General features: G+C 49.1%; 6 protein-coding genes across 6 annotated transcripts; 3 read left to right on the forward strand and 3 right to left on the reverse strand.

Moving 5' to 3' along the window:
* Nucleotides 1–340: 340 nt before the first annotated feature.
* Nucleotides 341–697, forward strand: J3458_019655 (uncharacterized protein; the record flags this gene model as incomplete). Its single annotated transcript, XM_066121618.1, has 1 exon — nucleotides 341–697. The coding sequence occupies one exon, from the start codon at nucleotides 341–343 to the stop codon at nucleotides 695–697; it is 357 nt and encodes a 118-aa protein (XP_065973234.1).
* Nucleotides 698–1,307: 610 nt separating this feature from the next.
* J3458_019656 (uncharacterized protein) lies at nucleotides 1,308–2,183 on the reverse strand (the record flags this gene model as incomplete). Its single annotated transcript, XM_007809563.1, has 2 exons — nucleotides 1,308–2,029; nucleotides 2,120–2,183. The coding sequence occupies 2 exons, from the start codon at nucleotides 2,181–2,183 to the stop codon at nucleotides 1,308–1,310; spliced, it is 786 nt and encodes a 261-aa protein (XP_007807754.1).
* A 13,979-nt stretch (nucleotides 2,184–16,162) lies between these two features.
* Nucleotides 16,163–17,840, forward strand: J3458_019657 (uncharacterized protein; the record flags this gene model as incomplete). Its single annotated transcript, XM_066121619.1, has 3 exons — nucleotides 16,163–16,680; nucleotides 16,750–17,206; nucleotides 17,268–17,840. The coding sequence occupies 3 exons, from the start codon at nucleotides 16,163–16,165 to the stop codon at nucleotides 17,838–17,840; spliced, it is 1,548 nt and encodes a 515-aa protein (XP_065973235.1).
* A 2,186-nt stretch (nucleotides 17,841–20,026) lies between these two features.
* J3458_019658 (uncharacterized protein) lies at nucleotides 20,027–21,153 on the forward strand (the record flags this gene model as incomplete). Its single annotated transcript, XM_066121620.1, has 3 exons — nucleotides 20,027–20,409; nucleotides 20,488–20,957; nucleotides 21,020–21,153. Exons 1-3 carry the CDS (start codon nucleotides 20,066–20,068, stop codon nucleotides 21,151–21,153), a joined length of 948 nt encoding a protein of 315 aa, XP_065973236.1. The 5' UTR covers nucleotides 20,027–20,065.
* Nucleotides 21,154–22,808: 1,655 nt separating this feature from the next.
* On the reverse strand, nucleotides 22,809–23,156 carry PAK5_5 (Serine/threonine-protein kinase PAK5; the record flags this gene model as incomplete). Its single annotated transcript, XM_066121621.1, has 1 exon — nucleotides 22,809–23,156. The coding sequence occupies one exon, from the start codon at nucleotides 23,154–23,156 to the stop codon at nucleotides 22,809–22,811; it is 348 nt and encodes a 115-aa protein (XP_065973237.1).
* A 55-nt stretch (nucleotides 23,157–23,211) lies between these two features.
* PAK5_6 (Serine/threonine-protein kinase PAK5) lies at nucleotides 23,212–24,137 on the reverse strand (the record flags this gene model as incomplete). Its single annotated transcript, XM_066121622.1, has 2 exons — nucleotides 23,212–23,584; nucleotides 23,656–24,137. 2 exons carry the CDS (start codon nucleotides 24,135–24,137, stop codon nucleotides 23,212–23,214), a joined length of 855 nt encoding a protein of 284 aa, XP_065973238.1.
* Between the last annotated feature and the right edge of the window lie 1,213 nt (nucleotides 24,138–25,350).

A 25,350-nucleotide genomic window follows, 5' to 3' on the forward strand; every position in this document is an offset into this window, starting at 1 on the left:
TACCCGCAGGCCGAAATGCTCCTATCCCAACCTATTGACTTTTAATTTTCAGACAAGGCTTCTTGTCGAGAATATAGCATAGTGTGCCCCCTCAGAGCAGACATTCCATTCAAGCTTCCGGTCAATTCATACTCCCGCTGCCTGTCATATCTCACCAGAAGGCTCTGCCTGCCTCGCTGCCTGTATCCTAGATGAGCTATTCCAAATCTTTGCGAGCGCTACTGCTATTCCACGTGACTACCTCAACTTCATCACCGAGAAATACCAAGAGCTTCTTAGTCTCCAAGGTTCTAGCAGAGTGTCTGGCGACGGCGTTGGTGCAGAGCGCTCAGTTAGTCGCATGACGTTGCGACAGGTTCTTCTAACAGGGTGGAAAGATGCCGTCCAATTCGAAAAGAAGCCGACTCTTTATCATAAAAACGGAAACGGAACAGTCACCGCCGTCCTGGAGGACTCGGGGCTATATGGGGTCTCAGCCAAAGTCCATCTCAACAAAGACACAAAGACCCTTCTTCCCCACAAAGCACTCAGAGGAATCACCATGATCAATGCTTCCCAGGGAGACAGCTGTATAATCCATTGTATGGAATTCCCGTGGCATCGCAGCGGCAAGCCCAGAACGGCATTGGCGGCCGTGACGAAGATTTGCTCCAGCACTGGCCCGGTTCAAATGTTGAACGTATCCGGGATTACATAGTATAGGGTTTTGGTGCGCATAAAAAATGGCTACCTGGCAACATCATGTCTCTCTATGGGCCAGCACTACACGAGATGCTTGAGGAACGCACTTCCCAATGGCACCCGAGCTTTTGCAGGTTAGTGCAAATGTCAGATCCAACCACCAGTTTTCCCATCAATATCCCTACTACCGAGCGCTTGCAGCTGTAGAAAAGCACCAATGTCCACTCTTATTGGTGACGCGACTCATACCATGACGCCAGGGCTAGGCGTCGATGCCAACACTGCGTTGCTCGATGCCGGGTTGTTGGCTCAAAACCTCATTCTGGCCGCCAGTGGGAGAATGGATATCATTTCTAAATTATGAAAAGGATATGCATTCGTACGCAATGAGACAGGTTGGAGAGGTCGCTTGCGCGGGTTGAGACGTTTGACGCAGGATATCATGTATTTCAAGTTGATTTTGCACCCAAACCTTGGAATATATACAGCAGTGTCAGGAGCAGCTTACCCGCCACATATTGAGCATTAGAGCCAACCAATCTACCATGTCAAGCCTTGATTAAAAAAAAAAAAAAGACCACTCCCTCGAGAATTATCCATGCGCCGTAAACCCGAAAAAAGAAAGCCTACCATTGTAATATCCTTCCGCCCGTCTGCAAAAACTGCCCTACATGGTCGTCTCTCTTCCCTTCCACAATGTCGACAATACCGGTGGCGCTCGAGGTCGAACTCGAAGCGCCGGTAGATTCTCTCATCCCCCTGCGCCCTTCCCCCGTCGAATCGGTGATTACATGTCCCGGACAGTAGGCCCATACTTTGGCCCCCCAAACCTTGTACGTGGCATACATGCACGCCGTGGCCATGTTGAGCGCCGCCTTGGACATTCTGTAGGCCTCGGAAGCAATCCCGTAGGTCGGATCCCCCGGATCAAGACGAGCATTGATGGACCCCAGCGCAGACGAGACGTTGATAATGCGGGGATCAGTTGATTTTCGCAGCAGCGGCACCAGGGCTTCGGTAAAGACGAGGTGGCCGACCGAGTTGGTGTTCAAGGTGTCGAGGATTTCAGACCGGCGATCCGCAAAGTTGCGCATGACGATGCCGGCGTTGTTGACGAGCACGTCAACGACGCCGAACTCGGCCGTGAGCTTGTCCACGGCCAGGCCGATGCTCTGGTCGTCGGTAATGTCCACCTCGAGAAGGCTGAGAGAGCCCGCGTGAGGCTGGGCGTGTAACTGCTGCAGCGCCCTGGTGCCTCTCTCGTAGTTGCGACAGCCCATGATGACGTGGTTCTCGGGAGAGGCCACGAGAGCGGCCGTCATGTCGTAGCCGATGCCCGAGTTGGCACCTGGTGAGTGCTGTCAGAAGACGGCGCATCACGGGCTCTGCTCGCCGCGGGATTGCATGGCAGGGGGACATGGACAGACGGAGGACATACCGGTGACGAGGATAACCCGCTGCGACATGGTGCCGTTGGCAGCGCGGCTTGCTTTTGTCGCCATGGCACGCGGCGAGATGCGAAGTGTCCGAGACGACGTCGGCAACGTCTTTGAGGGAGACGTACGGAGTCGACGTGCATCGGGACAGATAAACTCCACCTGCGGCCAGTCGGGACATCTGGACGCTTTCAGACGGTGGCGTCGACCCAAGACTCGGCGCAGCCAAGTGCAGGCTTGATTTGGCCGACAGCATGGTGGGCGCAGCATTCCTGGCGGCGTCGGCAGGGTTTCTGGTCAACTGGTCCAATTTGCGTCTGGTCCAGTCTGGTCTGGTCTGGTGGGATTAGAGTTTAGACTAAACTCACTTGACTCAACGGCCGAGCCAAGCCTCACGGTGCTGGTCGTTGATACCAGACTCTTTGCCGATACTTGTAGTCTTGTACGCTTTTCTTCACCAGACTACTTAATCCACTTCACCTGCTATAGGACTGGGTATTCTGCGCTTCAAACAACTAAATCCACGCAGGCGTCTTGTCCCATCCACGCTCCCCGCCTCAACGCTCTTCCCATTCCACCGCGTGCACGTCGGCGCAGCTCCCGAAGCCGATTTTGAAGCTCTGCGACGACTGGAGAATATGGGCTAGTGCCACTGGCGGTGCGGCTTTATCTCGTCCGGCGTGGAGGACGAGATCTGGCGTGCAACTTTTCGTGAACCGAGTGACATTGCAGTAGTACAGCTTCTGCTTGCTGTCGTGCGCCGTGACATGGTAGTGCTACGAGAATGCGGGCCGATGGACATCGTACCGCGTCGCTGCCGAGGTTGTCATGACTGATCTGCAATCGTGCCCAATTTCTTTCGGCCGACGGGGCCCGGTTCTCTAGATGCGATGCCCGGGTGAAGCGGCATGGTGTTTTGACTGCATCACAATCAACTGGCGTGCCGGCCTCTTTATACGTCGTATCCGGGATGAACGTAGATCACGGCCCATCGCCGACACAACGGGCACAACTTTTTTTTGCGACATGGAATGGCCAAGCCTCAGCCTTACAGGGATGGGCCTACCGGGATCGCTCCGGGCTCGCATTCGAAGCGTTGTACGAGGAATACGGGAATTGAGGCTGAGCCTTGACCCCGGCGCAATGCTTTGCCTCAACCCGTCAACTGGTCCGTTGCCGCAATGTCCGCCCTCACACGTGGCCATCAAACTCGGGGCTGTTCTGGCCGTGATTAGTCAAGAAAAGGGCCCGTCATGCCGGATGCCACACATAGAACCAACCTTTGTGTGGCTTTCTTTGGGCCTTTGTTCAAGCCGTGTTTAGGCCATGTTCAATACATGTAGCCTCCTTGCCACCATCCGAGTTTATCAAGTTGCTACGCTTGAGGCAATTCGGCCAGATGGACACATCTTGTAGTCAGTTTATCCATTACTCAACTTTTGAGTGATGGAGTACTCTTCACAGACGTCGCAGCCAGCACTACGATTGCTCTGCAACTGAAACAATCAGCGCCGTTGCTATTTGAAGCGCACAATCGTGGAAAATACACATCTGTTGCTTGATATTTGGTGCGTGAAGCGCGTAAAATAAGAAAGTTTATCGCGAATACCGTCACACTCGGGCAAATAAGCAGCGGCGTGGGTGCTAAAATACCGTCTGGAAAAATATATTTGGCCTAAACCTACCCACACGTACACAAACACTATAATGCTCTATTCGAGCTGGTTTGGCAGTAGTATAATGCGCCATAGCTTGGTGGCGCCCCAGCCAGGCACTCTTCGAGCCTCGCTCCGTTCACTTCCAAAATAGCCAGAACTCAACTAAACTATGGCATGCCAGAAAAAGAAATGTGAAAAAGGCTACGCACAAGTTTTTAAAGTCTTGATAAAGAAAAGGGGCAAAAATCGAATAGTACAAAGATACTAGTATCGACTCTTCATTCGTCATGCGGCAGAGATGGCTACTCATCTGGTTCACTACAAGAAACACCAGGTAATGAAAATCAATGATTTGGCGAACAAAAGTCCAAGTCTTCACATCTTCGCGTTTATCAGTGGGAGCAAAGTGGCGCTTACACCATGGCGTAGTGAACTGATACCAAACACTCTACGAGCCTGTCCATGCGGCCAGGCCAGTAGTGCCACCCCGAACTCGACTGAACTCAATAAATTCACTACACGCACTCAAAATGTATATTTCAGTACAGCTACTGAACAAGTCTATATAAAGTCAGAGGCCACCGATATTACGAAATTCCATGCATTTGCTCAGTGTCCCAGAAGCAGCATCCTACACAAGCACACACGACCAAATTGTCTCCAGCAAAATTCTTTAGCACCAATCTACAAAGCATATGTTTTCTTGATCCCCACATCCTTCTTACTACGAATGACATGGGGTTCGTTTCGAATATTGCCAGGCGCTTCGGCAACGCTTTGCCCGGCAAAGAGTCCCAGTCGGCCGGCGAGACTCGGCGCAAGAGATGCAGTCGTTGCAGGCATCCTGTACAGAAACCCGGGGATACCTTGTGCTTGATTTGCAAGGGCTTTTCTCCCTCCCCTGACGACAACGACGAAGGCAGCACAGTCCATGCAGGCTATCCTGAACCTCCTGATCCTGGCCATGAGCAGCCACCGTCATAGGAGGGTATAACCAACGTCGCAATCGTGGCAGGCGATTCATCTTCAGAAGAATCGGTGTCACTTTCAAATCGCAGGATTCCTGCCAAATTGACGGCGTCTTGAGGGATACGATAAGCGTCACGGGGTGTTTCTCTGTCCGCCCGCAGATCCGGATAGCTCCATATTCAACTTTTCGCAGACGAAGAGGTCGGTTTGCGGGAACTTTTGCATTCTATGGAATGCTGTGTTATGAGTCCATGATTGGGGAAATGTACGGTGCTAGGTGCCAATATGATGTATTGCAGGACCCGACGTTACCGATACTCAAGTCGACACTCAAGCCGGCGGATAACACATAATGGTCTTGGATGAAATATAATACTCACATTCTTGCGTGGTTAGTTACGGTTCCCTGGCCTAGGTGCGGCCAAAATACAGTGTTACTAATGCCCCCCCTCTAGCCCGTTTTTTTTTATTTTTCTTTTTAATAAGTTAGTAAGTTAATAATAATACGTATATAAGTATGATATGTGGTACCCGTTAAATATAGAGAAGTGGCAGTGTAGAAATAAGCGAAGGCGCTAGTAATAAACTTGGCATTCATTCTCATGTACCCGCACGCGTGCAAATTAGTAGAGGGAGCCACTTGTCCCCAGAGCCAGTTGACATGTTAACGTACATACTAGGCCTAGCCTCTCACTCTGATAACTACAGGAACAGGCCAGACACCCACCAAGCCTATGGCAGTAGTAGGCCAGGTGCAATTTAGTTGGACTTTTGGGCCCCAACGTGTCTGTAGGTGCAGAAACTTGACTTGTCTCCTTGGCATGGTTGGTCGCTTCACTGGATGCCGGAGGCGTGGACGAGGCAGAACAGCAGACGAATGCGACGCTGGTGACGGGCGAATCCTTCTGGAAATGTGCGGAGGTCCTCGATTCTCGGGGAATAAAGAAATCTCTATGGCTCTCATTACTGGTGTCATTAAACTTTATATCTGTTGTTGTAGCGATCGCTCACCAAGCTCCGTGAGATGCCGTGCTGTACGATGGCCTTTTGCACAATAAGGATGATAAGCTTGTAAGGTTCTGGCATGTAGGTGCCTTATCCTAGAAGCGCATGAAGCATTGACATGTGCCGCTGCTCCAGTGCACCATCGCGTGCTTCAAGTACATTCGGCGACACCTTAATGCCTGCATTTGACGCCTCACTTGCTGAAGGGTAGAATGCCGCCCGCCTCAAGCAGGATAGTTTTCTTCCATAACTGCATTAACGGCATGAAAAAAGTTATAAGACAATTTGCGGAAGACCTTACTCATCTTCTGACAGAAGTGTTCAATCACCAACTCATAGTCAATGCATACCACGACAAAAGGTGTGAGACGAGGGGAATCTCAGACGTGCGTATATCGATATCCACCGAGTACCTGGCCTTTATATCGATATCCGGATATGTGGAGAAAGTTATCTGGATATGAATATATCCAGATAGATATCCGTATAGCCACGTAGCCACTTTAGCAAGGTTAATATCTAGATAAGCCATGTTAAGCTCTTGTATTCTAGAAAAAAGGACATCAAATTATCCTACTCTAGAAAGACCTCTGCTTCTGCTTCAACGCTAAACTCAACAGCCATCCTCGAAATAGCCCCTCTACTGCTGTGAGACCTGGTTACAATAATACCCTCTCGTATTCAGGTGCCCACACACTCAAGTTTTACTCAACCTCCGCCGGGGCTCTCTCTACCCAACGAGAGCGTACACCATTCTAATAAGAGATGAGACTCAACATTAGATGATCCAGGAGGAATTAAGAGGGCCTTGATTGGCATGAGGGATAGCCGCGGATATGTTTTCGTTCTATCGCGATGTAGTACCACTTGAGAGGAGAGCCAGTTATCCAGGTTAGCAGTGCATTAATAAAAGGGTTCCAAGACATCGGCGTCGTCTAAGATGCGGTCAGTAACTGTGATATCGCCAAAGGACACATTCATCTCATTGAGCTACCTCCCAGAGCAAGTGGATACATCTAGTGAGTGGCACGGCAATGTTGAATTTGAGGGAAGTCTTTTCATGATTTAGTTAGGTGACAAGATCATTGCAGCCAATCGGAGCGAGCGACAGTAGGTGGATATTAATCTGAATATGAGATTATCCATTTAAGAGGCAGAAAGTTATATGAATATCGATATATATCAATATTGATATATCCAGATAGCAGAGTTGATATCGATATCGTATCCAAATACGCAGGTCTGCAGGCAATCATGGACAGTAGATCAACATAACCCACTAATCTGCGTCTTTGAGGCAATCCGCATTCAAAGGGAGACTACGTTCGGGAGACATGGTGAGTCAATCCATTAGGCTACGGAGCTATATAAGCGAGAAGCTGTCGTATAGTTTAATCATGTCTTCGCAATTAGTCTGCTAGTAGCTCGCTGATAGCTTCGGCCTCACACCAGACGAATTCGAAACTTAGAATCGCCGATGCCGAAATAAATATAGAGAATCGGGATGCACCCTTGGAGCACCCGACTTTCAATTCACTATGTGTTGGAATGTCCAACACATTGATTGGTGTAGTTGTCCCGACACAGGTCGTATCTTGCTGAGTAATGGACATTCGTCCATGTCTTACGGTGCCAAACTCAAACAAAAACGTTAGCATTCCGTAGCTGAGTTGAATAGGCATTTGATCAATCGTCACACGTTGATGGAAAGGCAGGTCCTTGCTGGTAAGCCTCAGGGGTACCAAATCAACAGCAGAGCATGGTAAGTAGTTGATGTGTCCGATAGCTCTGGCAGTTTCACGTTTCGATGCCCTACTGTCATCATTTTCCGGTCTAGCTTCAGCTTCAGATGTTGACTTTGAGCTTGCAAGGCTGGATTTCACGCCATTGGATTGAACAGACCTTGGCCGTTCCTGGCTGAACATCTCTTCTTCTTCATCTAAATGCGAAGCTTGAAAAGACGTGTCACCGCTGAGATCTACCCCCTGGATTATTGAAGCAGTCTTTGATAATTCAGGTGATGGGTTAGATATGGCCTCGGTAGTCGCTGGTAATATACAGCTCACTGTAGACGATGACATAGGTATAGTCAATACCGTACTTTCGTTTGGGTCTGGGTATACGCTTCTCTTTCGCCTAGAAAGTAGCAGTTGTATGCTATTTCGAGCCTCAGCCAACAGGTAATCGACGAACTGCTGCTCGAAAGCAGTTGTTTCGGGACATATTGGGAGACGCCAGCCTGGATATAGCCGTCCATGACACCGCGGAGTATAAAACTTGCCGTGCATTTGGATAAAAGCATTGCATAAGAAGCAAGCATCCTTGCTAGAACTGATAACCCGGGGAAAGGGAGCGCATTGCTCTATTTCGCAGTGGAAGATGAGCTGCATCTCCGCGTGGATCTTCGCTTCTGATAACGTCTTTCTCGTCTGCTTCACGAACAGATCACTAGCCTGTTGTTCACTGCATTGCAGCAGACGGAAAAACTGACCATGGTCCCTTTTTTGGCCGTAGAATACCCCGGAATTTTTCAGAAAGGAGTCGAGTGATGGGATGCTGCGATGTTGGTGATTTTGAAACGCGCTTCTGGGCAAGGTAACGGGCACGGCTTCCATTGCTTGCGTTATGGGGAACTTCTTCGCGGTGCGGCATAGAAACATGGCCGAGGAACGATACCTTGCTACTTTTTTGATCATGTTTAGCAAGCTTCTTCTCGAACTTGGGTCCATTTCTCGATTAGGTATTGCATCCAGTAATTCCGAAACACCCTTGATTTGTGCCAACTCGTACACGCCCTGCACAACATTTTGCAGTCGACCCAACGTTTGATGATTTGTCCACGAGTCAAGAAGTTTAATTGCGCGTTTTGCCTTTTCGGTGAACTGCGAAGAACATTTCGCGAGTGGCCGTAAAGAGAGTAAGAGAAGGCTTTTCATCGACAGTTTTGGCGTTTTCCTTCCAGAGAGGCGCAAACGGCAGAGAATTCGCTTAGAGCACATCGATACAACGGCAGCAAAGACATCATTATGAGCGGCTAGGTTCCGACATTCTTAGTCCCTATTCAATCTTAGAGCTGCTATCTGGAGGCACTCACTGGGTGATGCTCTGGACAGTATCGAAAGATTCCCTCGAAGCCGTGTTTCAAGTCCTGTAAAACCGAGTGGCTGTCACCCCGCTTAGCCTCATTGACAGCTATGAATACCTTCAAAGACCCGGCCTGAGAGTCCTCCTGCACACAAATTGCGGGTATATGATTGGGATCATCGTCAATACTCGAAAGAAATGCAAGAGTGCTAGTCAAAAAGCGCTCTTTCTCAAACGGGAGGATATAATGTTTAGATTGACTGGCGAGGAACGAGGCCACGGGGTTTGCAGATGGCTGGCTGGGAACTGAATGCAGAAGGTACAAGAGTGCAATGCTCTCAGCACAGGCCATCTGCGCAACAGGTGCTGCCATATAATCCAGTAGCTGCTTGAAGTATTTTCGAAGATTCAGGGTGCTGAGACTGAGCGTTTATTTTCCTGGATACCATGTGATGCACAAAAGGAAACGAACCAGACTTCAGCCATCAGCGTGCCAGCGTCTCGTTTGTTGTCTCCCCCTCATCACCGGGGAAAGTTCATTTCATCCCGCAGTTCTGCAAAATTGATTCGTTGCCCAAAGCTCACCTGCAATGCTCTGCTTGTGGTGCAATCACGCAAACCTGGGCTGCTCGAGCCAACCAACCTTGCCAATTAGGTCTCGTTCTACCAAAGCCGTAGAAGGCAGCATGCAATGTTCCAGTCGACCGCAGTTTTCTTGTAACATGCCAAGGACTTGAGATGCCGTCTGCTCGGCATTTACCATCTGTCCAATTTCATCAGCGAGATGCTATACATTGTCTCGCCGCCCGGAAGTGATGTCGTAGGCGATTTATGGCACCTTTGGCTGCCTTGATAGTAACATCTCGGGGAGTCGACAATACGCCGTATATGGGAGAAATGTGGCCTTTGTGCAGAACTTCATTGACTCGTCTCTAAAGCTGTTCGCATCTCAAAAGCTTGGCCGACCTCTCTTAGACATCACTCTGCTCTTCTTGGTGGCATTGAGAGTCATGTTGAAAGCTCCGCCAGGCTCTATACAGTCAAAATTACCCCATTCTCGTATAATTCTTAAAAGAGCGTGGTGCTTACACAACTCCATCCTCGTAAAAACAACGATGACACCATGTATCGTCCCCAGGTACGAGCCCCACGTCTACACACATTACACGACATGTGTTTGACCTGCGTTTGCCCTTTATGGATCTCTATCACCAAATCTAATTTAAAGAGAAATTGTCCGGCGACGGCACCTATAATGACTCACAAGAGCGCTGTGAACTTGTTAGTAAACTTGTAGAGAACCGCTAGGGCAAGCAAGTACAAAACTGCTGCCGTTCCGACCTGCGCCACTGTAATAATTACCTCACCAACGGGCTTGTTTTTTACCTTGTCAAGAGAGCCCCTCGATACTGGCCTTGAGAATGAGCCGCGGGAGTTGCATATTGACTTGTGAACGAGAAAAAAGCATGGGCGAAACGAAGTTTGAGATTGGTAACAGGCCCATACAATTCTGTAAACCACACTGTTGCTGTTCGGCTTCTTGCGCTTCTCTGTGTCGTCCTCGTGGTGGTTGAAACAACTTCAATTCATTGAGTTCGCAATCTTGCGTCCGCTGGTAACTATCGAACTGCTCCTGCATCCACAAGAAATGTCGCCACCGCCTCGTAGCTATTCGTTAAGGCTCGTGTGAGCGGTGTCCGGCCAAGATGATCGCAGGCATTGACATCTGTTCCATTGTCGATAAGAAACCTCACTACCGCCTCGTGGCCGTTCGCTGACGCTGATATAAGTGGTGTCCTGCTATTCTTATCGCTGGTATTAACGGCTGCTTTGTTATTAATAAGAAGCGTTACCATCGCCTTATAATTATTTTTTAAGGCCTGTCGACTTGCCAGCGCCGGGTTTTCCACGAATTCATAGAAAGCCGTGGTGGTCAGCAAGCCGTCTAGGATCAAGCTAGGTCTTATAGTCCTGATGATTGAGAAGCCATCGGAATGTTTTTGCGTGAGCATTCTTGATGCTTAATTTGCGGGAGTCAATTTGGTCGAACCTAAGTGAGTCTAGCAATCGTCGACGATGATGATGCGATGTATTTTGATCTACACTTGAAGGTGGGACACACTGATCGGGATACGTTGCCAATTAGCTGAAGTTTAACTAGCTTACGAGAGTCGGGCAGGTCAACAGCCTGTGTCTGCGCATGGGTCTTTGGTAGAGCCTCTATCAACTCCCTAGCGTATGCGGCGGCGACAGCCGCTGCATATCTTTGCCATTCGTCGCTCTTATGGGAATCCGAGTAGTCAGATATTCCCCGAATTGGGAGACAAGAAAAAGTGTCCATAAGGCCAGAGGTTTCCATCTCGAAACATTTAACGTCAAGGCGTCGAGCTACGTTGTCCCGGACGGCGCTGCTTTTCATGACTTGGTTCGCCGAGGCGATCCCGCCATAATGTATCACTGGATCTCCTGATATGCGTGTGCTTCGTGGAACCAGCTTGGAAGGGTCGCACTCGTCGCAGCTACCCGTCGGAACTTGGTGATTATACGTGGCAGAGAAAAGGCGATCCCGTAACCTCGGGCGAAGGAAGTCGGGCTGCCTTTCCAGTTTCTCTCCTAGGATGTGCGGGATACGACTGGGCTCTAGCTCGTGTTTTGATCGAAGGACTGACACGGCTGTACCGAGCGACTGGTGCGGAATCCTCCACGTCGCCGTTCCCTCAAACTGTCCCTCTCCAACGATTTTCCCCAAGTCATACTGCATCACCCTCGTTCCTACGACAACGTCTCCCAAGCGAATATCGGCCATGCCCGGCGCTCCGCCTCCAACTCCCACCATTAAACCCAGGCGGATCGATGGGAAGGTTCGTCGCAGGTTGGTCGCAACGATTGCCGCGTTATTCATCCCGTGCTGTGCAGTCGGCAAGCACGCAATGACGATATTGTGCCGCTGGATGCTTCCCAAAATGTAAGTGTTGGTGTCAGTCGCATGCGCCAGCAAAGGCTCATGAAAATCGTCCAACATGGCCCGAGCTGCAGCCATCTCGAAATGCAGCGCGCAGATCCAGGCTATATTGTATTGATCGCATCGTAGGGCGGCCGAACCATTTTGAATCCCGTTATCCACACTGCTCGGACCATTGTGGGAAGTTCTTTTTCGCTTTGGCGGCGGGGAGGAGCCTGTTCTTGCGTGATCTTCGCGCCAACGACGTCCGTTGTCCATCTTGGCAAGATAGCCATCTAAGAACGACTCGAAGTTTTAAACCCGCTGCTGTCACTGTCGATAGTCGAAAATTTTACAGAATGGCTGAAAAGGAAATGTCGGTGACTGTCCTTCAGCTGATTCGTCGATGAAGGATGGGAAACGGATCGGACATCTGGCAGGCTTGAATGCATTGCTGCCTGCAGGCAACAACCTCCGTAGCCAATGATCCTCCCGCTGCCTATAGACTTGTCTGCGACGTGTGCATGCGAATCTTTGGAACAAAGCGAGGTGTGTACTTGTATCTAGACAGTAGCCTCTTATGCGGAGGTCATGGTATACGCACTCGATTCAAGCTAAATACGGCAATGATTCGTGTGCTGTTCCATTATAATTTCTTTAGGAGTTATAGGCACACGTTGGGCAGCCGTACCCCGTGTAGTATAAGTTCAACATGCTTTTTGGCACCAGCTTAGGTAAGCATATATGTGATAGCTGGAATCGACCAAGGAGAATACTAGTATTATATTTATATAGGCGCGATAAGTATTTTTAATCTTAGTATAAAAGGAAGGTTAATAAACGATTATATTATTACTTTGAAATCACTTACGCGAGAAGTCTTTCGACCGCGTTAGGTAGCCGAGTTTCCTCTCTCTTAGATTCCTTTATGGGCCCTTTTTTAGCAGAAACTTTGATCAGTGATCTTAGATGATAGACATCCATCATAAAATATAAATGCGGCATTAAAGAAGGTCTTTGGTTTATCTTAATGCATATTCGATTCGTCCCCTGCTACAGAGATAGGCCTCCACATCAGCATATCCGTTACTACGATAAATGACACAGCCACCTGTATTATTTACCAACTATAACGGAATAAGGTAAAGATTTAGGTACCTGACCGGTGTTCTATAGGATGTTTTACGATATCAAGCCGGGCTGACCGTTTTGCAGACTATTATATCCTCTGGCACGCAACAGCGGCCAGGTTCTTCTCTGGTAAGCGTAAAAGCCTGGTTGCCACTCTCTAATGCCGATACGTCACAATTACTGCTATTTGGATACTCAGCCTTCAAGCAACTACCGCGGCCCCATAGTAAGTGACTCGAAAGGCAGTGATTCCCTGTCCTAATCAGTCCGCAGGTTTTTTGCACCCAAGGAGATCGAAGGTGATCGTTACCAAGATGGTGGTAGGCCTCAGCCTTCAAATGTTACAATAATAACCCCGCAGCACTCACTTTTGCAGAAGTGGCCGCTATTAACACCTCACCCAGGCCTTGTAGCGTCATTTGGTACAGGTTCAGCAGGTGGTGCAAACGTAAAAAAAAAGGGACCCGAGAACTCTAGATCTGATTGTCATGTATTAGTTTGCAAGCCATCACGCTTCGTTAGCCATCCGGATGTCAAGAATTGACATTGATTACCCCGTCACAAAAACAACACATTCTGCTTGAGAAGCAATTTTAACCCCTTATATTCCGTTGACACTCTAACATGTTGCTAGAGTTGGCATGCGTATGAGCCTTCTACCAGTGACCGGGGGTTACTACTCATTTAGACGTAAATGCCTGCTCCGTCGATAGTACAAGAACAAATAGTATCATGTTACTAGAATTGAGAGCCAGCATCTTTTCGGCTTGCAAAAGTCAGTGCTCATGTTAGTAGATGTGCTTACAATATGTCCGGCTTCTCGAGTACACTTATAAGTGAACGACTGCCAGTTGGCATCAAGCCGAATTTTCAAGGCGACTGCTATCAGACATCAGCTGACTATCGTTGCTACAAGGTCAATGTAAAATACCAGTCGCATTTTGGTTGGTGACCGGAGTGGAAAGCAGTTACTAAGACAAGATCGACCCGCCTCCCGCCATATTGGGAGAACATGACATTAATAACTACTGGACGCCCGCATCGACGAATCAAATTCGGTCTAACCTATCCCCTCACTCGGATGCAAGGTTTGACTTGGCAGACATCATTGGAGACAGGGCTTCATCTGACTGGTATTTAGTGTTAAGTAATTTCGGACGTTATTTTGCAGCTGACCCGAGATTATGGAGTGATATCATCGTTTCCCATTAAGATGACTGGTCCGATACTACAGAGATGACTAGTATCACACGCAGATATGCATGGCGGCAGGGGTGCTTGATGACGGCCCATTTCTGACCCATCTCTGATGTTGGCTCTCCAACAAGAAACGTTGATTCCAGCCGCTGAAGACACAGATTTCTACTCCACGCCTGGTCTTTCGGGCATTTCATCAGTAATTACAAGATTTGTTGGGAGACCTCAAAGCTTCAGGGCGTCATGATTCTGTATGCCGACCCTCAAGACTTCACCGTCGGCCAGATCTCTGCTGTGGAATAAGTTACTGCGCGGGCCATCCTAGATGATAAGCACCGCGGACTGGAATTTCTTCCCTCGACAGACAACAATTATTACACACTGGGCAGAATGAGGAAGCACAATGCTAGTGTCCTTGTCTTGCCAGATAGACGTACTACTCCCTACACTATACATTCTCTGCAGCAGTCCGTCGTAAGACTCAGGTCACACGACCTCTCTAGTCTTGGAATCACCTGAAATGCCAAGAAAGCGCTAGCACAGAAGTGTAGATAACGAAGTGAATGAAAAAGCCATTCAGCTCTTGATATAAACGCAGTCTTGGTCCTGTACGAGAATCAGCTTGCCCGTAATCAACTGTTTAATCCATGTTATATACAGAAACAAGACTCCGTAGTACAAGAGTGATAAGATGACGAGGCCGCAGAGCGCCTCCCGCAAGACCGGCATCGTCCGTCCACACGTCTAGTGGCGAATCCAACCTACATCGTGGTGAGCAGAATGGCGACATTATTAAGCTTACCAAGAGGGTGGCGCCGCCATGAACGAAGTCGCTTGCATTGGTTCCGGTGCCGCATGTAGCTGTGCAATAAACCTTGTTGAAGAAAGATCTCATGACACACACTTTACCTTGTTTTCTCCTCTCAACCCCACTTTCGAGGAAACGAAAGCCTGCATTTACGCAGCTCAGTTTACTCTAAGGTGATGACGATTGGTTATAAGGTCTCAAGTTTCCTTCAGGTTGTCTCCTAGGTGCTGGCGAACTATTGAAAATGACACCAAGCAATCATGAGTAGGCCACCCTGGTTGTCTGCCCCAAGGTCCATCATTTGTTGGTTGATTTTGGAAGACACTCCTGTATGGAATATTTTTCATTTTTTGAATGCTTCCGCGTCACAGCCCTTGTTGTAATTATTGTGCTAATTTCTCAGCAAGACGCTAGAGGCAAGACTAAAACGAATGGGTTGTGGCATCGGGCGATTTCGAAGTCGATCTAGACATCCTTGATGTCATCCTCGTGATCGACATTTCTGGGGAACAATAAACTACTTCAGACGTATGTTCTTGATAGCGGTCTTTCTGATCAATCGTATACCCTTGGCTGGTGGCGGTTTTCTCTGCGCCGTTGGCAAAGACCTTGTACATGGGAACATCCCTGGAGCCTTCTACCAGCAGGATTCTCTCTTAGCAGTCTTGAGTCTTTAAGCAGCCGTGGCTCCTTTTGGAAAGCCTTTGGGAACTCTCAAATGTCTACAGACTCTTGGGGCTTGCTCCAATCAGTTTCTTGAGAACCGCTGTAGGACCAGCAATGTTCGCGATGCCCACCAGCACACCAAGTAAACGCTGGATCTCGAATTTTCCCCCCGTCTCTTCTTCTAAACATAACCGATAGGTCCTGAGTTATAGGATAACTGAAATGTCTGAGTGGATGTATACAACATACCAAAAAATACGTCGCGTGCCCCGATGCCTCCATCCCTCACTGTCAGGGGCAAGGCTGTTGGGATGCATTAGGCGCCTAGCAGTTCTGATTACAATTCATTCCTGCAGAAGCACTTTCCGTATCCAGTCAACCTGCCACGTCATCGTCAGCGTCATTGTGTCGGCTCGGACGTGACGACAATCTCCCCGGCCTCCGTCCTTTGCTTGCCGCCAGTTTTGTCGTCCTGCATCTATGCGGCTTGTAGAGGTGCGCTTAAATACGCGTAGTATCCCTCATCTCTCTCACTCTGTCGGAGTATGCTTATACATGATCTCGGTTCACAATCGTTACAGCAACAATGCTTTCTTCCATCACGGCCAGTGCCCTTCTTGCCTGTGTCTACTTGGTGTACAGATTATATATTCGCGGGCAAAGGAAAGCCCAGCTCCCGCCCGGCCCGAAGCCATGGCCACTGCTTGGGAATATTACGGACCTACCTTCGCAGGACGTGCCTGAGTATCAACATTGGCTCAAGCACAAGGACACCTACGGCCCCATCAGCTCCGTTACCGTTCTCGGGCAGACCATGGTGATCATTCATGACCTAGAGGCCGTTCACGAATTACTGGAAAAGAAGTCACTCATGACATCAGACCGGCCGCGACTCGAGTTTGCGCATAACTTGTCTGGTTTCGGCAAGTACCTTTCGCTCCGATCATACGACGACAGCTTCCGAAGGCAGCGCAGAGCCGTACACCAGCAACTCGGGACCAAGGCATTAGCGGAGCAGTATCATGCTGTGCAAGAGGAAGAAGTTGGACGATTGCTTCTGCGGCTTCTGGAGGATCCGCAGAATCTCCCGCAATACTTTAAAACGTAAGCTCAACTACCATGGCCAGATTCCACGCAACTATCGTCTGGAGTGACTGAAGATGAAGCAAATAGTCAAGCCGGAGCCATCACACTGAAGATAACATACGGCTACACTGTTCAGCACAGACAAATAGACCCGTTGGTCCAACTGATCGAAGAAATGATGGCAAGGGCTTCCGAGGCCCTCGTACCTATGGGCCATGCAGTCGATCTCTTGCCTGCTCTCAAACACGTCCCCGAGTGGTTCCCTGGCGCTTCATTCCAAAGAATTGCCAAGAAGACGACGGATATCAATAGGATGGTTACCGATGTTCCATACAACTTTGTGAAGCAGCAGATGGCGCAGAAGATTCATACACCTTCCTATGTATCTAGGCTAATTCAAGAACTGGAAGACGAGGACCTGAAGCTCGACTCTGTGGCCGTGGAGACTATCAAGTGGTCAGCGGGAGTCTTGTACGCTGCCGGTTCAGATACCGCCGTCTCTGCTCTTTGCAGCGTGGTTCTCGCCCTTAGCAAGTTTCCCAAGGTTTCAGCGACAGGCGCAGGACGAGATTGATAGCTTGACGGGCTCTGATCGTCTGCCGCAGTTTGAGGATCGCAGCAAACTTCCGTATGTGAACGGCGTCGTCAAGGAAGCGCTGCGGTGGTTTCCCATAACACCAATGGGCATGCCGCATGCCACCAGCGAAGACATCATCTTGCAGGGATACCTTATTCCCAAGGGCGCCATTATACTGCCCGCCGTGCGATGGCTCCTCCACGATCCCCAGGTATACGCGGATCCGGATTCATTCGACCCTGCGAGGTACCTGGCGCCGCGGGATGAGCCAGATCCCGCAAAGGTGGTATTTGGGTTTGGGCGCAGAGTTTGTCCGGGAAGATACCTGGTTGATGCCACTCTTTTTCTTACAATTGCCCAGTTCCTAGCCGTATTTGATATCAGCAAGGCTCTTGATGACGAGGGCAAGGAAATAGAGCCGGTGGTGGCTAGCAGACTAGGACTCATTGATCACCCGGCTCCTTTTCCTTACAAAATTACCCCTCGGAGCGCAAAGCATGCTTCACTGATTCGAAGTAACGAAATGGGCTTTCCGGGGAAGGAATCTGATGCCGATGCCCTCCATGCGGCGGGATTTGAGAGACAGTCTTGCCAGCTTTGATAGCGTCAGATTTTCCGCGGCCGCAGGGATACATTACCAGTGACCACCTGATATTTGCCAGCAGATTAATGGATGGGCTCTACGTGTGTGCAGAAGCTTCTTGTTGTAGAATGCGGTAACGAGAAGCTAAACTCTAAACTACCGGGCTGCTCACTGGGCAATCAATTAGGCTGAGGACTAAATTGCGACGTGTATACACAGATAATGGATATGATGGGGATATAAATGAGGCCAAATATTAGTCATATGAGTGCCTTCTTCCGAACTAGTTACAGTTGGTATGACCAACTCTGTATCAAGATCAAGAAGCTCACTCACCAAGATGTCCCGTCTTTGGCGGAAAATCGCTCATTATGTAGAAAGCTAAATATGCACTCCTTTATTAATGGAAATTTAAGTTTCACTCACATTGTCTGACTTATCCTAAACAAATCTATCGAGACAGACAATCGCCAAGTTCATGCAGATGCTACAAATGCAAGACATCACATTATGCATTAATACAAATGGAACGACAAATAGAGGCGCTGAACAACCAGATCAAGGACAGGAGTTGTTTGTTCGGGACATTCTTCCGCGGCCCACTGGAACGAGGGACGTCAAGACATCAATTGATGATATTAGGTGCGGGTGCTCACCCGATACTAGCCCCTGCTCACTCGATACTACCCCTCCCCAAGAGTTTAGCGGTTAGGGTTGGGGTTAGCCCATGGGATATGAACTAAAGTGGCACCTGGGAGCTATTATCGGATGAGTACGGAGTAGTGCGCCCTACCATCATTTCATGTACCCGCCACCACAGGAACAGAGGGCATCAAGAAGGTGCGGCATTTGAGCACATGCCTCAAGGCCGTAAACCAGGGCACATCATTGACAGCCGCGATGTGACACGACATCCGGAGAGTTGCAGTGCGTCGTGGCGTTGTGCGGCACGGCAGGAATCCTTGTGGTGCCCTGGAAAGGAGACCTGGAGAATGAGCCGCGCCTCTCTTCGGCCGTTAGGCGCGGGTCAGGGGGAGCTAACTCATCGTTCCAACAGGTCTTTGGTCGTGGCCTTGATTGAGAGAGGCTGCGACAAGTACCCAAGTTTATGAAGGGAATGTAGATAGTTGGGGATTTTAAAATAGACTGTTAAAGAGACGTGGGCGAGCGTTGGGGTGAGGGGGGAACCCCAGGAAGGAGGACAACACAAAGAGTCAATGGCTGCGGGATCTCTAAATTCGTTTAAAATCTATATTAGGAGCTTTTCTTCATGCACGTCGGGTAGGGAAGGGGGGACAGGGGGTCAAGAATGGGAAGATGGGACGGGATAGGGTGTGATTCAGGCCGAGTGTCACGACGGTTGTCGGGTTTGACTGTTCAGCTATGGAGCAAAAGGATCCATCGATAGCGGCCATTGGACAAATATCACCGATATCAGCCTGTAAGTGTGCCCTCGTGGCTCTCTCTCTGTGTGGCCCTGACACCAACCATCGACCAGAGATACTAATCAGGTCAACCCGCATGCTCGTAGCGCCGTACAGCTTCAATTTCGGTCAAGTAGCAAATACATGTTGAAATTGGGGCTTCGTACAGCCCCGTAAATCACATGCATGCAGCCGTCGGGTTGGTTACCAGAATCGACTTCGCCTGCAGAACTGACTATGCACGTCTTCCCACTGCGCCCGACATTGGGACACATCAAGTAAGAAAACCTTGTATAAAACAGCATGCGCGAAATACTAGTAAAGAGCCTCGGGTATTTCTTTGTTTTATACTCCAACAGATCCTCATAGACCTATAGGAAGGCGCATCACAAGTCTGACCACCTATACACCCCCAGCAGTGCTTCTCTTCCTGGTACACGAAGTCGATTCTATTCGTCGGCCTTATATGCAATACGCTGCAATGGCTGGTCAAACTCGCCCGGACACCAGCTTGGACCTGGGCTTTTGGATGCGCCATAGCATCTCACCCATCCTTGCTTTCCTAAGGGCAGCTGGGGCATATTCAGCTGCAGACCAAGGGGAACACATTCGAATTCTCTGCGACCATATCCTCCCTAATATTGGACCTCGACCAACAGCGTCCCATCCTATTAAAAGCTCGCTTACAAATAGTGGTTCGCCGATCGAGATTAGCCTTAATCTTCGTTCCGGAAAGCCGAGTGTGAGATATTGCGCCGAGATCCTGGGCTCGGCTTGGCCCGACGATGCCGATATATATGCGGTGGAGACGGTCCAGAAATGCTTAACCTCCCTTTGCGCAGAACTAGGGTCAGCAGACGTTGGAGTGATGAGCTACTAGAGGCCTTTATTCCCACCGCCGAAGAAGCAAAAAGATCACAGGAAAACGTGCAACAGTGGATGACGAGCCTCCTGCCCCCTGGACTGGAAACAAAACCCGTATCAAGGCTGCCCTTTGCTGCTTTTGCTTTGGACTTGGATGGACCCCGGGCTCGTCCCAAGTTGTACGTTAGTCCAAAAGTCAAAGAGATTGGGTCTGGTAGCTGTACAAATGAGGCTATTTGGAGCCTTTTACGTAATCTGGAACCTCCAATAAACTCCAAAGCTGTCGAGGCCATATCAGAGTAGGTCTAGCATGATATCTTGGTCTACTTTTCCTTGATTAGATTTTGCTACTAGTTCCTCTTGTTGACTGGCAGCAGATTCCTACTCGAAGGTGTGGTATCACCTTCTATTGACATGTTGTCGATAGACCTCGTTAAAGAAGAGGATTTACATGGCGCTCGAGTCAAAATGTACCTTCATACCACTACTAATTCGTTTAATACGGTGCGGCAATGTTTAACCCTAGGCGGCCGACGTCAGGACGAAACGACTGTAAAAGGCTTAGAAACCCTAAGGACAATTTGGCACCTGATGATTCAGGAGAAGGACGAAGTCGCTGACGATTATGAAAAGCCGGTAAACGACGCCGCACAACAAGCCATGAAGCTGTTCCTTTCCTTGGAGATTACCCCTGGCAGAGACCTCCCTGAAGTCAAGTTATACGTGCCCGTCTTTACCTACATGAAAAGCGATGCGGAGACGGTGGAGAATTTCGAAATAATGTTGGAAAAATGCAACCAAGAGTGGGCTTCCAGTGGGAAATATAGAGACATGTTGAAACTGCCTTGTATGTTGCGCTCCATCCCCTTTACAAATACACATCAGTGACATTAACCGGATACATTCTAGTGGGGATCTCAATCGGAAGCGCGAGGCGCCAATTCATAGCTACGCATCATTCTACTACAATGAGTCTGGTGTATACCAAACGTTGTATTTTTGTTTGCCAAGAGAGTTGGACGTTGACGGCGAGAACATGGTAGAGCGCCAACCAGACTGCTAGGCGCAGCGGCACAGAGCACGGTGGCTTGGACAGATGTCTATATTTGGACAAGATGAGAGACTCATGATGGTGTTTAAGGTGGCGGCAGGGTCAGAGTGACCGGCAGCTGTGGAATATTCTCGTGGTGCCAATATGCGGTTTCTTGCTAATATAAGGTGTGTTGCTTCTATGCCTTCGTGGCGCAGTGGTTTCGCGCTCTAGAGCCCGAGCTCGCCTCGTAGGGGTTCGGATAAGCTCTTTAGCGATATTTAAATTTTTAAAGGTTTATTTTCCTTTATCAAATATATTATTAATAAATGCCCTTAAGATAATAGATAATCAAGTTTTATACTACATGTTCGCTTAATAACAAGTAGAAAAGAAGAAGTAGGTGTGCTCACACAACACCCCCCAGTTAATTAGACTAGAATCGGTTAGTAGATTAAACAAACGACTATCACGACGTAGTAAAATATGGACATTGGCATGGCAATCTCGATGAACAAGTCCAAGGCGCGCTATTAACACCTGTTGTTGAAGGCTTCGGTGGTCTTATCCCTCTTTTTTGATCGGCCAAGGGAAAGGTTGTGTTTAATGTTAATGTCTGACATGAACAGAATCTAGGGGATTATATACCAAAATGAGGCTGTTGTGTTGGCCGAAATTTTTCAAGGACTTAACCTGTTATAAAGCATCTTGCATCAACTCATTTAGCTTAGTATAGATCCCAGCAATTTTCAGATAAAGTAAACTCGACTTCGTGATCCGCGAGGTGAGTTCCACGCTGTGTGGCTGATGAGCGGGAGAGCAAGGTGAAGATGCTGTCGGCAGGGGGCTACCATAAACGTAACCCATCAGGTGCATGACCACATATGCGGAGGCTTCAAAACCATTAAGGGCTTTCGTAACGTGTGTACGGGAGCACACAGGATCCGCAGTTGAAAAAAGTTGTCTTCCTCAAATGCCGAAATAGACCACTGCCAAGTCGTTGCGGCTGCTTGAAGGATGCCTGCGCGGCTATACGCCGAGTTTAGCAGGCAGGCTTGCCAGCGTGTAGGAGTGAATTGCAGATGCTCGCCCAAGCTCCAGATCAACCTTTGCAGTTCTCCCTTCAATTCCTTTGAGGTACTTGTGCCGAGCATCGCGCCGGTTGATGGTGGAGCTGGAATCACCGAGACGGGGTGCTGAGGGGAACGGGGATCTTCATCCAAGCTGGGCTGTATCTGCACGGAAACCTTATCCAACAAACGGACCGTTGACATGTTGGTCCTTCGGGATCCATCATCAGGTACGTGGGGTACCCCAAAGCCAATACCATCTGTGACGTGTATAGATGGTTCTCTGACGGTTGGCGAGGATGAGCTTGCATCAAAGACATGTTCTTCAAGCTCGAATGGAGTCTTTCTTTATCCGAACCTATTGATATATTGTCGGAACTAGCGGTGGATGGGCGGGTCAGGATTCCCAACTCATTCGGCATGCTGGCATCAAGGTCAACGAGGCTCATCGCTCAAGTACGATTAGACTGCGTACTCGAACGGACTGGCTCATGAATACATCCCTTGCGTCGAAATCGCAGACAACGTTCTCATCGGGATCTTCAGCATAGTCAACTTGCAGAGATAGGGGCCATAAGAGGAAACTTCCAATCCTGAGTCAGGCGACGACTGAGATGGTATACTTCATCGGGGCCTGACCGATGACCTCCTCTGATTGTCCCCATATCAACGAACTGCGACAAGTGGTTCCCGTCGAGTGAGGTGTCAAGATCACAACGTTCGGTTGCCGACGTCGCCCGGGTTGTTTTGGTGGCTGCCAAAGGAAGTGGACGTCCGGCCCATTTGCATTCCGAACAGTGTGAGCATCTCCGCCGCGGTCTACTTCGCGAGCCTCATCCAATGTTTCAAAGATCCACTCATCGTTCAGAGGAGCAGATGACGAAATGTTTGCAGGCCCCTGCGCACCGCCTGCGGATAAGAGGGACTGCCTACTTCCACCTTGCATCTCCCAAAGTCTATAGGCCTTGACAAGCTGAGATAGTGATGTAGTAGGAAATTTACTAGTGGTGGGCAATATAAGGATGTGTCTGGACCTGCTCGATACTAGGTCGTTGAGCCGGATCTTGGATCATGCCAAACGCAATAATATCTCGAAGATGAGGCGAGTATTGGTCTCCTTCGAGCCGTGGACAGTTCTGTTCAAGATGTGAGCCAAAGTTCGCCATATCAACTGGGCCGGCCGCATTAGGCGGAAGTCCGGTGGCCACTTCGTAAGCCATTGATCCAAAGGCCCCAATATCAGCCTCAATACCGTACGATGCTGAGGAGGTAAATAGCTCGGGGGCAATCCACTGGATTGTGCCCGTAACAGTGCTTCTCTTATCGAACTTGGTCTCGATTATCCCGGCGACGCCAAAGTCACAGAGTTGAACGCTTCCGATGTCGGTAATGAGGACATTAGCAGATTGGTATTCCGATGAATGACGCCATGGGGTATTCAATACACAGCCTCAGTAACCTCTCGCAAAATCGGCATAATCCACTTCTCTGGCAATCCCCCAGTTGGTTTCATCAGAGTAGCGACACTACAGCCAGCACAATACTCAGTAATCGTCCAAACAGATTGGCCAGCGAAATGGGTATCAAGAAGCCGATTGGTATTTTTCGCTCCTCTATTGTTGAGAAGTTTCAGTGTGTTAGCTTCCTTTAAAATATCACCGAATGTATCCGTGCCGCCGTGGTGAATGCTGTCGCCCTCCTCAAATTTAACGGCAACCAGTCGCCCTGATTTTAACCCACGGGCTTTATACACCCTGCCGAAGCTTTCTTTACCGATGAGGACCATTAACTCGTAAATTGGCGGCTCTGTGCCATCATTTGCGCACTCTTCCGCAATAAAGGATTGGGTCTCCTTAGCATCTTCAACTGCGCTCTCCTTGATTCTAGAAGAGTCGGCGGCATCGACCTGGGCTGTCAGCGTTGCCATCGCTATGGCATATTCGAAATGTTGTTTGGCGTAGGCGTCGATTTGAACTGTCGTGATTACGGACGATCGAGCTTGTTGTCTCGATAGGTGGTGATTCCGACACCCTGTCGCTCAGCTGAGTGTAACTAGGGGTCAGGACTTGGACCAGCGTGCTTTCACTTCTGAAATAACAACGGCACCACTCCTGTAATCTTGAAAGCCGGCCAACCTTTCGGTGCTTACGGCGTATCCCTCGTTCAACCAAACGGACGCCACGAGACGGTGGTGATGAGCTTTTGGCAATCAGTTTGGTTCAAGCCTAGCATGCTCAGGCGTATATTGCAGCACAGCCATTGGTCTGTTGGTCAGTTGCCTGGTGTCAAGTTGCTTCTGTTCAGTCGGCCCTTGTTGTGCAGCGGTGAAGGCCATTGGCATATGCGTTCGCTCACCGCTCACCACTCTCCAGCTGCTGTTCTACTCATTTTCGTCGTTGGTCGCTGAATGAGCGGCAGACCGCGGGTGCCGAGTCTCAACCATACCGTCCATGCATCTATCTGGCCATAGCGTATTGGTCAACAAGGCATGTCTATGTTGTAGTTGACGGTCGATGTGGACAGCTGAATCGCCAGGAACAGTACCCTGCATGAAGCGGTGCAATGCCGTGGAACATCGGTGTCTCAAAAAAAAAAAAAAAACAGAAAGAGAAAAATATCTTACCGTGTGTAACATGCCATCCGCACACCATCCAATGAATGGATGCTTCCAACCGACCAAGATGCTCGTGTTTGATATGCCAACTGAGGTTGGGTCCTTCAGCCATCCATACGGCAGATTCAGACGACAGCGAACAATTTGACGATTGATTCCTTTTTTTTGTCTCCAAGTCAAGTCATAAAGATAAAAAAACTGAGAAGCCGAGGCCCGAATCAATGAAAAGTTGGCGTAGGGGGAGGAGACGATAATGTCCCCGTATCTCTAAGCTACATATGACAACAGTTTTCTGGATACTTCTAGAATCAAAGACGCACGAAAACTTGCGTAACCATATATGAGAGTGGGGGGGCATTGGAAAATTTTCAGCTCTAAAAGCAGTCTATCCATGCCACATTTGGGTCTTAACACATACGATGATTTGCCGCGCATGACTTCTTGATGACGCACCATCTTTAGACACCCAAAGGTCGGGCAATCCAAGACCTACCAACAGCAGCAAGGGTCCAAATTCAACTATCGA

Source organism: Metarhizium acridum, assembly GCF_019434415.1.
Source record: "Metarhizium acridum strain ARSEF 324 chromosome Unknown scaffold_568, whole genome shotgun sequence".
Lineage (NCBI taxonomy): Eukaryota > Fungi > Ascomycota > Sordariomycetes > Hypocreales > Clavicipitaceae > Metarhizium > Metarhizium acridum.